The 17290-nt window shown below is 49.1% G+C and overlaps 1 protein-coding gene across 6 annotated transcripts in view; it reads right to left on the reverse strand.

Annotated features, from left to right (window-relative positions):
- Nucleotides 1-1158: 1158 nt before the first annotated feature.
- The window catches only part of TACC2 (transforming acidic coiled-coil containing protein 2), a 226755-nt gene continuing 210623 nt past the window's right edge, over nt 1159-17290 (reverse strand). For all 6 annotated transcript variants that reach the window (XM_055246763.2, XM_063624980.1, XM_055246764.2 and 3 more), the window contains 5 exons: nt 13966-14009; nt 6871-7031; nt 6521-6627; nt 6014-6134; nt 1159-1713 (listed from right to left, as the gene is read on the reverse strand). In XM_055246763.2, coding sequence (XP_055102738.1) covers nt 1648-1713; nt 6014-6134; nt 6521-6627; nt 6871-7031; nt 13966-14009 — 499 coding nt within the window. In that variant the 3' untranslated portion in view covers nt 1159-1647. The remainder of the gene's footprint in view (nt 1714-6013; nt 6135-6520; nt 6628-6870; nt 7032-13965; nt 14010-17290) is intronic.

A 17290-nucleotide genomic window follows, 5' to 3' on the forward strand; every position in this document is an offset into this window, starting at 1 on the left:
CTCCACCCTGTCGCCGAAAAGCTGAGGCTGCCTAAGGCCTATCCTGTTACGGGTGGGGGTTGTCCTACTGTGAGGAGTTGGCCGTAGCCACCGTGCCGCGGCAGAAAGAGGGACAGTCGAGCTCTTGGCCATCAGGGGCTCTCATCTGCCTTCCAAGTTTACAGCCCATACCACACATCCCACTGACACACACGTGTACCCAAAAAGATATGTCTACATCCTAATCCCTCCTACCTGTGAATGCGACCTTATTTGGAAACAGGGTCTTTGCAGATGTAACTGAGGATCTTGAGCTGAGATCATCCTTGATTGGGGATGGCCTAAATCCAATGCTGGTGTTCTTATAAGAAAGGAGGGAAATCTCAAACGCAACAAGAAGGTCACGTGAAGACAGAGGCAGAGATTGGGGTGCTGAGGCTACACGCCAAGGGACGCCAAGGAGAGCCAGCAGCCACCAGTTGCTGGAAGAGGCATGGGACACACTCCCACAGAGCCTCTTGGGGGAACTAACCCCACTGATACTTTGATTTTGGATTCTGCCTTCCAGAACTGAAAATAAATTTTGCTGTTTGAAACTGCAGATGTTTGCCGTGATTTGTTAATGGCAGTTCTGGGAAATGATCACACCTTTCCACCCCCCTAACTCCCCTCATCCACCCACCCTTCAACCTGGGAGCCCTGAGCAAGTCGGCAGCAATGAAGCGATCTCAGGCCAGGCACACTGCTAGTTTAATCTCCAAAGTGCCCTAATTACCTGCCGCCCGTTGGCAATTGCGCACCCTTTCCCAATCCTTTCTTTAGAGGGGAATGGGGGTTTCAGGGTTGACCTTCAAACACTAAAGGATTGAACAGAAAGAGTGGCAGTCTGTTACTTCCTTGACTCAATAAAAGGAAATAGATTTGCTTCCTAAAGTCAAAGAGACTTTGTAAAAACCAAATCTCAGCTAATCCAGTGCATTCACTTAATTATTTAAGTAGCAAGTCAGTATTTCTCATTAGCTTCATCCTACAAATGCAGCCACGATAACAAACGAAATATTATTTAAGTCTATGGACAAAGAAATTAGCCCAGACAGAGAAGAGCACAAAGCCAAATCTGGTATTTGACAAAGGTGAGAAAAGACTCAACCCTTCTCAGAAAATAAATTCGAGCCACACTTATTGCCAAGATCCAAAGAAAAAAATTTATTTACAATAGAGAATTTTATTTGAAACATGCATTTCTTGTTTTTTTAAAAACAAATCAGCAAATGCAGATCAAGTTTACACTCCTTAAGGCAAGAGTCCCTATGCACGCTGTACATGTTCATATTAAATCCAAAAGCTGCTCACCCTGGGAACTTGTGTACAAAGGGCAAGGCCAAGGTCAGCAATGTGTCTTTTATTAGAGAATCAGACAATCTCCCTGATACAGGAACTCTGAGGTCAACTTGCTATGAATTATACTAGGAAAATGCAAACCAATAGCAAGAAATTCTGATAGTCTCCTTAGTACTGCATACAATCAAATCAATTTTATTTAGAAAGGAAATACAGTAGTGCATACGAAAAAGTGAAAACAGAACCTGTCCATGGAACTGGAGGAACAGCAGTGTGCCGACGGTCATATTGCACGCAACAGTTAAGTCCAAAACATTCGGTTCAAAGTTAGCTTTTCCCCATTTTGGCAATCAGTTCATCACAAATCTTGGTGAGTTCTTCTATTTCTTTATTCTGCAAGTGAAGACAAGAAAGAAGTTGCTGATGTTTGAAATCTGGCCAATTAGAATGCTCATGGGGCTTTTCTGGGAGATGGGGGACCACCAGGCCCCTTGGTCCGCACTGAAGTTATCTAAAGCAGTGAGACAAATGACTTGGAGCCAAACAATCTGAGTATACATCCCAGCTGTAGCTGTGTGATCTTCCACAAGTTACACAACCTCTCTGAGCCTTGGTGTCCTTATCTCTAGAACATAGGTGATAACATGTTTCTTTCTGAGAAGTAAATGAGGTGATAAATGTAGTTTCCTGGCAGTGACCAGCACAGAGTGAAGGACTAACTAGTCTGGTTCCTTTCCCTTTATTTGCCTGGGAAGGATGTGATCTGAGGTGAGCAGGGTCTGGGGTAAACCCCTCGGTGGCTTTTTTGAGACATAGCATGAGGGTTACGCAGTTCTATGTGAATGAGATCACTGGCATTGCTCAGAGGCATGCCGAATAGGTGGTGCTGTGGCTACAGGGTCGTGACGAGGGGTGGGGGCAGACGCAAGCTGGCTTTAAGGTGATTCTCCCACCACACCTTGCCTGTCTAATTAGGGGGAACCAACCACAGGTTTGTCTAGCACAGATGGTCCTACACTGTCCATCTTCTCAGAAAGTGAGGGGATCCGGCGGGACGATCCCTCCATCATGGACGGCATGGCTTTGCTTTCAGATAGGTTACATGCTGGCTCTGATGCTGATCAAGATCAACAGCACAACCAGTCTCCAATGGGCTTCTCCAAGGGGGCTGGATCCCTCCAGCATACTGGGGATGTTTTGCAGCCAGCTTTTCCTTGAGATTCCCATGGAAGGTGACTCTTCACCAAAAGCCTGTCCATGAGGCTGTGCAGAGCCCTTCCCTGAAAACCTCGGAACTCCTGAGACATGTTCCAGCCCAGAGCCACATACCCTCTGTTCCTAGGTTAGAACTCCTGGTGTCACTCATCATTGTGTCAGTGCTGGGGAGGAAGCGGCTCTCCTCAGTGGAGGGGAAGTTCCAGTCCTTCCCAGCAGCAGTCCCTGCTGTGGCAGAAGCTGGCCTCGAACAGAACCCTGGCCCACCTCCTGGCTCGAATTTGCATCTGAGGTCGACAACTCAACAGAGGTGCTTAAATGCCAGCTGGACGATGGAGCTCTGACTGGGGTGCAGCGCTGACCACTAATCTTAAAATTACTATTATTGGCCGGGCGCAGTGGCTCACGCCTGCAATCCCAGCACTTTGGGAGGCCGAGGCGGGTGGATCACCTGAGGTCAGGAGTTCAAGATCAGCCTGGCCAACATGGTGAAACCCTGTCACTACTAAAAATACAAAAAAAATTAGCTGGGCGTCGTGGCACACACCTGTAATCCCAGCTACTAGGGAAGCTGAGGCAGGAGAATCGCTTGAACCTGGGAGGCGGAGGTTGCAGTGAGCCGAGATTGTGCCACTGCACTCCAGCCTGGGCAACAGAGACAGACTTCATCTCAAAAAAGAAAAAAAAAAAATACTCTCATTGCCACTATCTGGGGCTGTTAACGGTGATCTTCCATCTTATTGGAGTGCTCACCGTGTGCTGATCACCATGCTAAAGACATCCCAGGCACTCTGGCCTCCCCTGGTTCCCTCAATAGTGCCTTCAAGGAAGACAGTATTATCCTCATTTTTCAGTGAGGAAATGGAGGCTCAGAGAAGTTAAGGGTTGTGTATAAGGTCACACAGCCAGTCAGATGTGGCAAGCCTGGAACACAAATTCAGGTTGACCCAGCTCCTATATGGCTTTGCCATCGTAACTGTTAAACAACATCATGTACAGTGACTGATGGCTAAGAGGCATCAGCGGACCCATTAGAAAGTGATTCCTGGAGGTGTTCCCAGCTCTCTCGGCATCATCAGCCAGCACTAAGCAAACTGCCTCATCATAAAGCTCAGCTCGTGAAGCAAAAGCCTTTACAAAGCGCCGATTGGGTGAAATGCCCAGCGCCTCCGTACAAGAATTGTCTGGGTGAATCATGTTTCTGAATCTCTTTAAGATGGGACTGTCCCCTAGATATCACTTAGGTCTTTCAGGGAAGAACCCGTGTGATTCGTTCATTCCTCTGGAAGTTCAGTTTAAGATAATGCAATTTAAACACCATCAAAATCTGATGGAAACAGGGGAACCATCTTAAACACACACACATTACTACATTTCTCACCAAGAAACATAGTATGTTCAACTGCTACAATAGCCAAAATGACTGTGAAGTATGGTTTTTATTTCTTTATTTTAGAGACGGGGTCTTGCTCTGTTGCCCAGGCTGCAATGCAGCTGGCTACTTACAGGCACAATCATAGCACACTGCAGCCTCGAACTTCTGGGCTCCAGCAGTCCTCCCACCTCAGCCTCCCGAGTAGCTGGGACCACAGGCGCATGCCAACATGCCTGGCTTCTAATATGATCTTTATTTTTATGAAACATTCCATTTTTCAAGTCACCAAATATGCCACACATAGATTATCAAGATACAAGGAATAAAAAATGCACACTCAACACTAAAACCATAATGATGCTCAATAAATACTGGGTGAGTGAGCAAAAGCTTGCACTTGACAGTTGTGACCACGTATCTCGTTCTGAGGATACTGCTAAGAACAATCATCAGAGCCTACAAAACAGAGGTAGTTGAACATATACATATTCCAGACTATTTTCTAATGCAATTTTGATATTAGACTGTCCAGTAGCCATCTGTCTTTTTCATCCTAAGAAGAAAGGTAAAGAATTAAATTAATATCACACCTATAATCCCAGCACTTTGGGAGGCCGAGACAGGGGACTGCTTGAGCCCAGAAGTTTAAGACCAGCCTGGGCAACAAAGTGAGACCCCATCTCTACGAAAACAAAAATAAAAAAAATTAGCCTGGTAGGGGGCACATGCCTGTGGTCTCAGCTACTCAGGAGGCTGAGGCAGGAGGATCACTTGGGCCCAGGTGGTTGAGGCTGCAGTGAGCCATGACTGCACCACTGCACCCCAGCCTGGGCAACAGAATAAGACCCTGCCTCAGAAAAAAAAAAAAAAAAAAAAAAAAAAATGATCTGTAACACAGATAAATTCTGGATAACCAGGAACATCCTATAGGGCACAGGACCTAGTGGAGACTGGGTGAGTATCAGATATGGACCTCAGGGAGATCCATCTGCCCAGTGATACACACTTCTAATTTTCAGGGCTAGAGGGAACCTAGACACTGAGGTGGGGTGCGAGGCTTGCCCAGGGCCATGACAGATGGTGCGGTGGGGACAGGAGCCCCATTTCTTGCTCCCCAGGGCTCTTTCCCCAACATCACTTAGATGGAGTGAGTACTGGCACCTGCCCAGGGCAGAGATCACCACTGCTTGGCCCAAATGCCCCTCAAGACCACCACCAACCACAGTGGGCAAAAGAGGACAGCCAATCCCCTGGGGCTAGCTGGGCGCTCCTGGGGTAGTAGAGGCCACTCGGGAGGCACATGGATTCCTGATGCCAACAAAGGATGCCCCATCACTGCCCATCAAGGCCCAAAATGCATAAATCGTGCTGCTAACCCAGGCTGCTGGGCTCGTGGATGACTGCGCAGGGGAACCCCAAGGCTCAGGAAATTGACTGGAAGGAGGCTGCACATCTGGAGATCCTCTCCTTGAGAAACATATCCAAGGAGGGAGGCTGGCCCTCACTTACACACGCAGTCACAACAGCCCAACGCTCAGAGGGCCCTCCTGGGCTGAGGGAGCTTCTTATCTGGACACCCAGGGAGACAGTGCTCACAGTGGATGGAGGGGTGCCAGATCCAAAAGCAGGAAACCTGGGCACAAGCTCGGTGTCCTCAGGAAGATCACCCCTGTCCCTGGAACTAGAGGCCACCTGGGCGCCCTTCCAGCCCTGACACTGCCCATGTCCTGCATCAGCTGGCCGCTGCTGCCAGGGCCTGCTGGACACCCCATCCACTCACCAGTAAGCATGCCGGATGCATCGGTTCAAGGGCTACACCTAACACATTGTAGGTGCTTAATAAATAGCCAACAAATAAATGAATGTTGAAAAGGAATGAAAATGGCAATAAACACACATGCAGGCTGCAATTCCAGGAACGGTGGAAAGGAAGCTGGTCTTAGGGCTGGCATGAAATTGAACTTCTAGAAGGAGCCAAGGGTATGCTCATGAAGCATGAGCTCATCTTCAGGAGCAGCAGTGGCCAGGAAAGCCCAGCCTGTCTATCTCCCAGCACAGGGAGCAGCAGCCCGGCCCACCTGGAGGCCACACCCCTCCCGTTACCTTCTGCTCCAGCGTCCTTTCCAGGGCGTCCACTCGCAGCTGCTCCTTCCGCAGGCTGGCCTGGTGGGCGGCTTGCTCCTGCTGGGCCTTGCCTCGAACCTGAGCGATCTCAGCATTGGCCCTGCAGAGACAGGGAGCTCAGAATTATCACTCTTTTTTGTGGATCACTAGAGATACCTCCTGCTTCCCAGGTCCAGGCAGGGAGAGTGGCCTGGTCTGGCCCCAGCTGCCACCAACTGGAGCTGGAGCACAGGAGCCCATGAGAACACCAAACCCAATTCCACTGCCATGAGGCCAAGGTGCCGGGGCACCCTGGACATTGCAACAGGAATCCTCCACTGATTAAATGACGCTAATTGTGTGTGCCTTCTCACGAGTCTTATCCAAACACACACTTGGATGATTCCCTTTCCAAGCCAATGTCACAGGCGCTGCCAGAGGTCCCAGCCTGCCTGGGTAAGGGCTGCTGGGAGGCCCCTGGGAGCCACCCCCAGTGGCTAATGTTACCTGTCCAGTTTCTCCTCTGCGTGCACCTTCAGGGCCTGGTACCTCTGCTCCTCCTTCTTCACCCGGGACAGGTACTCCTGCGCACATCTCTTCAGCACCTCTTCATTCTGACACAGCAGGGCAGAGAACAGGCGTCAAGCCGAGAACAAATGCCCAGCAGTGGTGGGAACCCCAGGAACTCTCGGATGTGGGTGTAACCCCAGGGGGCCAAGTCTGCCTCCCCAGCCTGCATGGACCCCCTCCTTGCAGGTGGCTCAAGACTGACTTCCGGAATCCTACCCGCTCCCAGTGCCCCCACCATCTCTTCCAACCAGATCCTCCTCCTCCGTGGCCCCCAAACTCAGCCCCACCTTGCGGAAGCCTTCTAGGACCTCCTTCATCTTCTCGTATCTCCTGAAGAGGTCGGCCAGAGACTTCTCCACGGAGTTCAGGTCGGCCAGGGCTTGCTCCTTCTCCAGAACCAGCTGCTGCACCGTCTGGTGGGAGACCGACTTCTCTCTCTGTTCGTCCTCTGGCAGGAGAGACCAGGAGCCAAACGATGGAGCCCAGAAAGTCCAAACTGGGTCTCTGGGGCCAGCCGAGGCCTCATGCAACTCAGCCACACCAGTGGGGGCATCTCAAACCCCAGTTTTTCCTTGGGACGAACCCACACCCCAGAGCCCTCCCAGACTGTCTCTAACAGAACAAAAACCAGAGCCCTGGCTTCCCAGACCCGGGCCTGTGCAGCCTCACGTGAGGTAGGAATGAGCCATTACTATTCCTTAACCTGATCAGTGCAGCCCCTTCACAGGTCTATATTGGTGTTCCTGGTGATTCTATGTGATTGTTGACAGCAAGCAGACAGATCCGTAAAGTAAAAAAGAAGACATCGCTAGTGAATTTTGTGTTGGGACGATTAAAGGGTGTGATGTCTGGGCTGTGAGGGGTGGGCTCTCCTACGTATCAGGACACAGAGGAGGTCTTTGGAGATCCTTAACACATCTGGAAACCCAGAGCCCAGAAAACCATCGCCTCTGAAATTCCATTCACACAGGCACAGATAGCGTCTTCGATAGAGCAAGTGTCATAACTCCAAGAAACATGGAGCTATTTCCGTCAAGGTTAGTTTCTCAGTGATGTACAATATAATTCAATGCTGGCTCAGTTCCCAGTGGCTGATCCTGGTGAGAGGAACCATTGTCCTCTGCCCCTACCTCTCTGGCCCTTGGTCACCCCAAGCTAATAATCTGCCCCAAATATCTAGAAAATATCTATTTTTAGATTTGGGGCACATGTGTGGGTTGGTTACATGGCCATACTGTGTGACTAATGCTGGGGTATGGGCTTCTAATGGGCCTGTCACCCAGGTACTGAGCATAGTACCTGAAAGGCAGTTTTTCAACCCTTGTCTCCCTTCCTTCTACCCCCGCTGTGAACTCCCCAGTGTCTTCTGTTCCCATCTTTGTGTCCGTGTGTACCCAATGTGTAGCTCCCTCTTATCAATGAGAATGCTCAGTGTTTGGCTCTCTGTTTCTGCATTAATTCCCTGAGGACAATGGCCTCCAGCTGCATCCATGCTGGTGGCAAGGACATGACTTTGATCTTTCTTACGGCTGCTTAAAAATCATTTCTACACTTCTGGGAAAGGCCTTCTCTGACGACTCTACACAAAACACCCCTCTGTCCTCTGTGCGGATCCATCCCCGGCCCAGGTGGGAGAGGAACCATTTGCTCTCTTGGTGACAGCAGACTGGGGAAGGGAGAAGCGCCCACTCAGAGCTTCTGGGGAAGGAGCTCAGCAGACCTGTCTTTCTGCCAGGCCCTCGTCACTGGGGAGGGGCTGCCTGCCACCTTGAATGACTCCGAGGGCTGGCTGCCATAGACAGATCACATCTGGAAATAACAGAACAGCAGGAGCCAGCGCTGACTGGACCCTTCCATGCAGCGGGCACCCTACTGACCGCTCTAGGTGTTGACTGTCCCTAAGCCAGCACTCAGCAGCCAGACCGAGCTTCCTAATGTGCAAACCAGGCCACCTCACTCCTGCTCAGAGCTCCCCCCAGTGACCTCCCTCTGAAATGGAAATAACACCCAAATCCTTGCCCACATGCTCTGCCCTCTAACCCTCCCTGGCCTCTCCGCTCCAGCCACGAAGGCCTCCAATGCCCCAGGGGGTCCCGCCCCAGGGCTTCCAGGGCTCCCCAACATTAGCTCAGGGCTCTGATCCCATGTCACCTCCCCAGAGGTACTGGAAATGGCTCCTCTTCCTCTAGAGTCCTTTATTTTCCTCTTTGCAGCAGCAGCCATCCCTTATCATTATATCAGATGTGTGCACGCATGTGTGCACGTGTGTGCGTGCGTGCCTATGCTGGTGTATCAGCGGCTCATCTCTCTGACGAATGCATGCTCTGTGAGGGCAGGCACCAGAGTCTGTTTTATCCACTCGCTCTGCCCCAGGGCCTAGGACAGTGCCGGGCATACAGGATGTCTTGATACATGTCCATGCGACAAGTGAACAACTTAGAGCATCACAACCACCCGGGCAGCTTTTCTTAACCTCATTTTACAGAAGGTGAAACAGAGGGTTTCAGAAGCTAAGTTGCTGTTCACTGAGAAAATGGCAGAGCCAAACCCAAGCCTGAAGCCGTGATCGTAACCACGTCTCTACACGGGCCCTTTGTAATGACAGACCTCGGAGGATACTGCTCCCTTAGTAGCAGGGAGATTTTGTTGTGTGAGTTCTTTTCCCTTAGGTTCCGGACAGATGTGCATCTTGCCATACCCCAGAACGAGGCACACTGTGACCGTGTGGTATGGTGGGGTCATTTCCTCGGTTTCAGCTCCGGTCCTGACATAAGCTTGCTCTAAAGTTCTGAGCTCTTAGGGTCCCAGCGCCGCATTTCCAAAAACTCTCCCATGTGAGTGTGGATTTATTCAGCCGAAGGGCTTGTTCACACGCAGGCTGCTATGCACCCACCCCATGGGGTGAGATTAGGAGGTCTGGGGTGGGGCAGAGAATGTGCACAGGTCACAAGTTCCCCAGTGACGCAGATGCTGCTGGGGCAGGGACCCTGCTTGGAGAACCACTGGCCCTTAAGATGCTGAATGTCCTTCCCACCTGCCTCTGCAATCGTGGGACTCCTAGAGCGCTCACTACCAGCAGTCCAGAGCTGCCCAGGCCAGTGGCTAGGAGCCTCTGCAGTCTGACTGCCTGGGTTCGAGCCCTCACTCTAACACTCCCCATATGAGTGACCTTGAGCAGGGTTTTAAACTCTCTGAGTCTCAGCCTCCTTGTCTAAAATAGGGAAAAAGAGTATTTATATCTCCTAGCATTTGCAGGAGATTAAATGAGAAACTGTATATAAAGCCCTCAAGAAGGAGGAAGAGTCCTGTATTGGTAACCCATTATTAAGAGCCTCATTGTCCATAATAAACTCTGTAACCCCTGGAATCAGAGCAACAGTGTCACAGTGGCTTGCGAAGAGGGAGCTTTTTAACATAGACAGAGATAAGAATCGCCAGCAACCTGCTTGCTACACCCACACTCCTAAAAGAAAGGGCCTTTCAACATGTCTCTAATAATCAAATGCTTGTTTTTATTCTTGGAATTCTGGCTGCTTCCTTAGTTCCCAGCATGCTGTATGGTGTATATTCTGGGCTGATCCGAGCCCATGTGTATGTTTCACCTGACTTGGTAAAGGAGCTGTTTACCAAACCAAGTCCATCTGATTTCCTGGATCCAAGATTTTGCCTGCCTCAGGTTTCCTTTCCTCTCAACCTAACCCTTTTTAAAAATAGAATTACCCCATTCCCAGGAGACGGGGGAGGCAAGAATGCCTCACAAATCCTTTTGTACATGACAAACGCAGTTAGTTTCTTCAAATCAGGAGAAAGACGCCCTACACTCAACAACAAAACAATGCTCCTGAAGACTTTTCTGGCTTTTTCAGGCAAAATATCATGAAATCATGTGGGGGGACTGCAGCAATACACAAAGCAAAAATAACAAAAATAGAAAAACAAACAAACAAAGGGTTGCAATGGGCAGGTGTCAAATTAGGGGGAAAAGCGTTTACTTACCAGGCTTGCCTGTTTGTTTTGCAAGCAAAGGGCAAGAAGCAACAGAAAATGGAAGCAAAACAGATAATCAGGGCAGTTGTTAGAAAAGCAGAAAAAAATCAATTGCAACAACCTGGAAGGCAGAAAGCACAGAAGTCTCTTTTTGTTCTGAATTCTAAATAGTCACTATTGGAGCTTAACAAGACATATCCTCTCCGGTAACATTTGATGCGAATGAATAACAACGGCAGGACTGATGTCACACTGGCGTGGAGCATCTGTGAAAGTTGAATGGAGCAGAGCCAGGAAGAGCTAGCACATGTGAGCTGGAGCTGGTTTGACTTCAAAATACGACTACAGTCACGGTGGTCCTGAACTGCCAGTCTCTCTGGGCCTGAGTTTCCTCTTTCACAAGGGATGCTGGTTAAGTGAGTGAAAATGGAAAGAAAAGCACGGAACCCAGGTGGGCCTCCTGGGCACGTTGCCAAGCATGGAGAGACCCTGACCTGAACCGTGCCAGAAAGAAAGCATGTCCTGCCCATAGCCACAGTGAGTCCCAGCCATGCCTCAGCCCCCTGCTGTCTTCCACAAGGACACAAGGACCTTGAAATCTATGGTGACCTTAGTCAATGACCTGCAACAGTGGCTGAAGGAATGACAACCACAGGCCTGTCACCTTTCTGATGAAAAAAGCCTTGGAATGACAAAGAGGACGGTCAATGGGTGAATGAGGATGGGGTCGGGGAACGGACACACAGTGAGATGCCCCTGTGTGTGGCAATGCTGCCCCCAGCCAGGGACACCGGAGGGGTCTCAGGGGCCACCCAGAGAGTACCCCAAGGACAGGAAAATGTTCTAAGGGATTGTGTGTACAGCTCTTGAAGAGAGGGCCCCTCAGGCCAAACATATCAGGTCTGGGAGCAGGGGTGGGGACGGGGGGTGATGTGTGGCCCTAATCCCTGGAGCCAGGGTGAGAGGAAGGCAGGTGGCATTCTCTCCAGGGCTTGGAGGGAACTCACACCGCCTAGGATTGAAAAGGTCCTCACTGCTGTCACCCGCAGATATTCTTTGAGGAAACCGTGGGAGTAATCTTTCTGTCATGACAAGGACAGGACATTTATGCCAATGAGAGAAATTCTCCACTTTTAATTTTCAAGAGGGAATGTCTGTTTATATCAACTTCACCAGCTGAGCAATAAAAGATGGCTTGGGTAGCCTTCTCTCAGGAGCAAAAGCTCACACCCTTTCCCCCACATTTCAACATTTACCAAAATGTCATCACCAAGGGCAAAAATAAAAGTGTATGGCTCTGAGATGGAGCAGGATCCAGATGAGCCATGGAGGGCCTGAGTGATGTTCTCAAATCCCAAGACTCCAGGAGGCCAAAAAGTTGTGTTCTGCTTGCCAAACACCGCATAAGGAAGACATCAATCCCTTAGCCTGACCATTTTTGCCAGCATTTTCAACTCCAAGAGTTTTTTTTATCTTATACATATGTGTTCATAAATTCTTATGCCAATTTAATAAAGAAGTTTCACTTGATAGAAAGTGTGCACCATGAGGCTAAACATGAATGGGCTTCTTTTCTGGGTGAAATGAACTTTGTTACAATAAATCAAAATTAAAGCTCCTTTGAATGGAAAGCACTCAATTGTTGGCCTCTTCACCATTCCTGAGGCTACTATTATATTTATCTTGGGACAAGCTAGAGGTGTGATGTGACCATACATCCATATGTTTGGGGGTGGGGGCCAGGTGCCAGCACAGTGTCAAACTTGGACACATAAAGTGTGGTCTGCAGTGACCTGGAGTTTTTATTCCGTATATCCTTAGAAGAAAAAAAACTGGTTATCGGGCCAGGTGCGGTGGCTCATGCCTGCAATCCCAGCACCTTGGGAGGCCGAGGCAGGTGGATCACTTAAGGTCAGGAGTTCAACACCAGCCTGGCCAAAATGGTGAAACCCTGTCTCTACTAAAAATACAAAAATTAGCCGGGCATGATGGCAGATGCCTATAATCCCAGCTACTCGGGAGGCTGAGGCAGGAGAATTGCTTGAACCTGGGGGGTGGAGGTTGCAGTGAGCCCAGATCATGCCATTGCACTCCAGCCTGGGTGACAGAACGAGACTCTGTCTCAAACAACAACAACAACAACAACAAAACTGGTTATCATGGGCTGGGCATGGTAGCTCACGCCTTGTAATCCCAGCACATTGGGCGATCAAGGCAGAAGGATCGCTGAACCCCAGAAGTTTGAGACCAGCCTGGGCAACGTAGCAAGACCCCTTCCCAAAACAAACAAAAAATGGATTATCATAAACCTAAGCAAATAAATTAATTAATTAATTTTAAAAAGCATCCCACAGCCCCAGTCATAATATGATTTCTTTTTTTTTTTTTTGAGATGGAGTCTCGCTCTGTCACCCAGGCTGGAGTGCAGTGGCACAATCTCGGCTCACTGCAAGCTCCGCCTCCCGGGTTCACGCCATTCTCCTGCCTCAGCCTCTCCGTGTAGCTGGGACTACAGGCGCCCGCCACCACGCCTGGCTAATTTTTTTGTATTTTTAGTAAAGACGGGGTTTCACCGTGGTCTCGATCTCCTGACCTCGTGATCCGCCCGCCTCGGCCTCCCAAAGTGCTGGGATTCCAAGCGTGAGCCGCCGCGCCCGGCCCATAATATGATTTCTGAATAGTGACCATTAGTGTAAAAACTTGGGTTGAGAACTTCTGCAAGATCTTTTCTCATTATTAAAAAAAAGAAAAGAAAAAAAGGCCCAGGCATGTGTAGCTTATAACTTGAGGCCTTCTTTTATTGTGGGCCAAAGCAAATTTGTCAGTGCTGGCTGCCAGGGACGCTGTGTTAAGAAGGATTCTGAGGGAGTGTCCAATCTCAGTGAGAAACAGTGCTGGGGTCAGTGAACAGGGCCTGCCATGGTCACGAGAGGAAGGGGGCGGACAATCACGCCATGGTCCACCGTCCTTGTCCTTGGGTCCTTGTGGAAAGGCTGAGGTGTCATTTGAGTCTAAACTAAGTTAGGGTCTAGGGATCTGATTCCTATTATCTCCCACAAGCAGAAAGAAAAAAATCCCCCAAATATCCCAATCAAAAGGAATCTCTTTTCCCACGAGGTAGAGAGTCCTTGGCTGAGTCAGATGGTGGCTGGCAGGTGACTGCCATGGCTTCCCATGGGTGTGAATAATGCTATGGCACAGTTCAGGGGGGCGTTACCAAGAAGCCCCAGGCTCTCTGTCCTGGGGCAAAGCCATATTTTCTGGAATGCTCTGGTCCCTCCCTGAAAGGCTTCACACTCTACCAGAAACCCATTCTGAGCCTCCTATCTTCCAAGGCCTCCTCATAGTTCAAAACATCAGGGCAGACCTGAGCCCCCGCAGGTCAGGACACCTACCTATCATCTGAGCGATGGTCTTCTCATACTCGGCCACTATTTTCCTATAAGAGAAGTAAAGACACGTTGGAGTCATGACAACAAAATGGTTTTCCATCTCACACAGCTGCATGCCACAGCCTGACCCATGTCCAGCAGGGCCCCGACTTCCAGGGTCACCTTCAACGTCAGTCCTCCCCCTGCATGCTCATTTTCCTGGTGCATGACTCTAAATATGCCACTCCCTTGTGCAAAGCCTTCAACACCCCTCACTGCCCACTGAGAAAAAAATCAAACCAGGCAGAGTGGTGCATGCCTGTAGTCCCAGGTACTGAGAAGGCTGAGGCAGGTGGATTACTTAAGGCTAGGATTTTGAGACCACCTTGGGCAACAGAGCCAGATCCCGCCTATACAAAAATGAAAAAAAAATTAATGAGGCATGGTGGTGTGCACCTGTAGTCCTAGCTACTCAAGAGGCTAAGGCAGAAGGTTTGCCTGAGTCCAAGAGTTCGAGACCAGCCTGGGCAACATGGTCAAACACCGTCCCTACAAAAAATACAAAATTAACCAGGTGTGGTGGTCTGCGTCTGTGGTCCTAGCTACTTGAGGGACTAATATGGGAAGATCACTTGAGCCCAGGAGTCTGAGGCTGCAGTGAGCTAGGATTGCGCCACTGCACTCCAGTGTGGGCAACAGAGCGAGATTCCATCTCTAAAAAAATTTAAAAATTAAAAATAAAGCCAAACCTCCAGCCCAACAACTGAGGTCTTTGCAACCTGGGCCCAACCTCCCTCATCTATCTTACCTCCTTCCACACCATGTTATGAACACAGTGGCTCAATGAGAACCAATGATTTCTTGTTTGCTCTTGGCCTTCTCATCACCATGCCTCTGCCCATGTTATTCACTTTCTCTCTATTTCTACCCCCTCACAGTCTGTTTCTCAAGGTCCAATTCAAATGCTGTCTCCTTCAAGAAGTCTTCCTTGATTTCTCCTTGGAACCCTATCACCTTTTATCTGCATCTTCTTCCAAAGCATCTCATGCATCTGGCATCATTGAACACAAATCTCATCTCCTACTGGCCCAGAGTAAACTTCTTGGAAGCCTCCATAAACAGTGGCTGCACAAAAGCACTAAGATCCCGTTTGTCATACTGCCTCCCAGCTGTCCCCAAATGGAAGGGGATTCAAAAAGAATCAGGGGTTCACCTACATTATCCAATAATTATTCCCCACAAGAGAACCAAAAGCAGATAATTGTTGAAGATCCAGGACCCTAATGACAGAAGACCATAGAGACCCCCACCCCGGTCAGGAGGCCTGGGCTCCCGCTGAGCTTGCCCCTCCCAGCTGTGTGACCCTGAGCACGACATTCATTGAAGCTGCGGGCGCTCTGCTTACTCCTTGGTAGAGTAACAATGTTCCTAGACCCCACCTTTCAGGGCCGTATGGGAAATTCAGTAAGGGTAAAAGGAATAATGCAGGTAGAATGCATTCTGCAAAGTCTAATGCTGGGTGCCTGTCCTTGGCCGCTCGACCTTGGTCCCAAGGTCAGTGTCTCACCCCAGAATGGACTCACAAGAAAGGCAACCACGAGATGAGCCCCCGAGGGTTTGTTCCAAATCCTACACAGAAGCACTTCTGTGTTTTCTGTCATTAAACAACACCTCCTTGCATCTCAGAATCACCAAGCATTGATAGATCTTTGAGGCTGCCCTGTCTAAACTCATCACTGCTGAGGACACAAGGAGGTAAGGGATGTGTCCTTTTGGAAGCGTGAAGAGACCAAGGACCTGAAAATACGTTAGCTGTGCTGTTTTTTCACTTTACCCTCACAATGACCCTAAGAGGCAGTGCTCTCACTGTTCCCAGCATTACTGATGAAGACACTAGGGTCGAGTAAGAGTGATTCAGAAACTCTTCCAGGATCCCAGGGCTGCCAAGTGGCAGAGCCCAGATGTGAATCCAAGTATCAGACTCTGCAGCCTTTGTTCATAATCCTTCTGCTCTACTCTGTTAAGGCACTGTTATTTACCCCCATTTTCAAGTTAATAAGCAAAGTGAGGCAGAGTTAAGTAAGATGCCCCGGAGTGGCTGGCAAGCAGAGCCTGGTTTTCACCTCGTCTAGCTCCAGAGGCTGACGGGCTGACATGCGGGCTACCAAATGCCGGCACATCTGCACCAGCTGGTGACATCTTGAAATCCTACCACATCAGCTAGTAAATGGCACCTCCTGAGGGCCCCCCAGTGGTACGACTTCTCAAGCCACGAATAAGCACTCCCCAGGCACCAAGAAGGCAAAGCTCCCAGGAGGCAAAAGAAATCAGAGACAGAACTTCCAGCCTTCCCGGGTGCCGTGCCTCATTTTTAGTGCATGTAAAAAAAACTAGAGCCACCCATACCCCCAAATAAGAGAAAAAACAAAGAGGTTTAAAAATAATGCAAATGCGACTCCTGACTCTCAGGAGAAAGATGGATTTTAACCCAAAATTATGAGTGAGCTGTTAACTCTAAAATGTACTTGGGAGATAGGCCAAGCGAGAGGTCATGGGGCCAACTAAGTGTTATCAAGTAGAAAAGACAGTACACTGCTTTTCTTTTAGTGTTTGCTTTTCCTTTGCTATATGTTTTGCTATTTCCTTGTGGCTCAGAATGTAAAATTGATTGTTAAAAGTTTTGTTCTGAATATTTATCTTTTATATTGCTAAAAAAAAAAATAATAATGCAAATGCAGGGCTTTCATTTGAATGTGAAATAGCACACTAGGCTCAATGTCCAGAGGTGGTCACGGGGAACCATCAGCAGCAAGAAGGAGCGAACAGGAGAATTTTCAGGAAGATCATACCATGACCTAGAAAACGGGATATGATTACCTACGGTTTGCTTTCTGCTTAAAATGGTAGCCAGGAATGCAATTGATTTTGATAATAAACTAGTATCGTGGCTGGGTGCAGTGGCTCACACATATAATCCCAGCACTATGGGAGGCCAAGGCAGGCAGATCACCTAAGGTCAGGAGTTCAAGACCAGCCTGGCCAACATGGTAAAACCCCGTCTCTACTAAAAATACAAAAAAAAATTAGCTGGGCATGGTGGCAGGCACCTGTAATCCCAGCTACTTGGGAGGCCAAGGCAGGAGAATCGCTTGAACCCGGGAGGCGGAGGTTATAGTGAGCCAAGATCGGACCATTGCACTCCAGCCTGGGCAACAAGAGGGAAACTCCATCTCAAAAAAGCACACACACAAAGAAACTAGTATTGGCCATTGTACTTATGTACACTATATGTGGTGACTATATTTCTATTACAATATACCACAAATGAAAATAAATCATTTGAGCTACA

Source organism: Symphalangus syndactylus, chromosome 2 (genome assembly GCF_028878055.3).
Source record: "Symphalangus syndactylus isolate Jambi chromosome 2, NHGRI_mSymSyn1-v2.1_pri, whole genome shotgun sequence".
Taxonomy (NCBI): Eukaryota; Metazoa; Chordata; class Mammalia; order Primates; family Hylobatidae; genus Symphalangus; species Symphalangus syndactylus.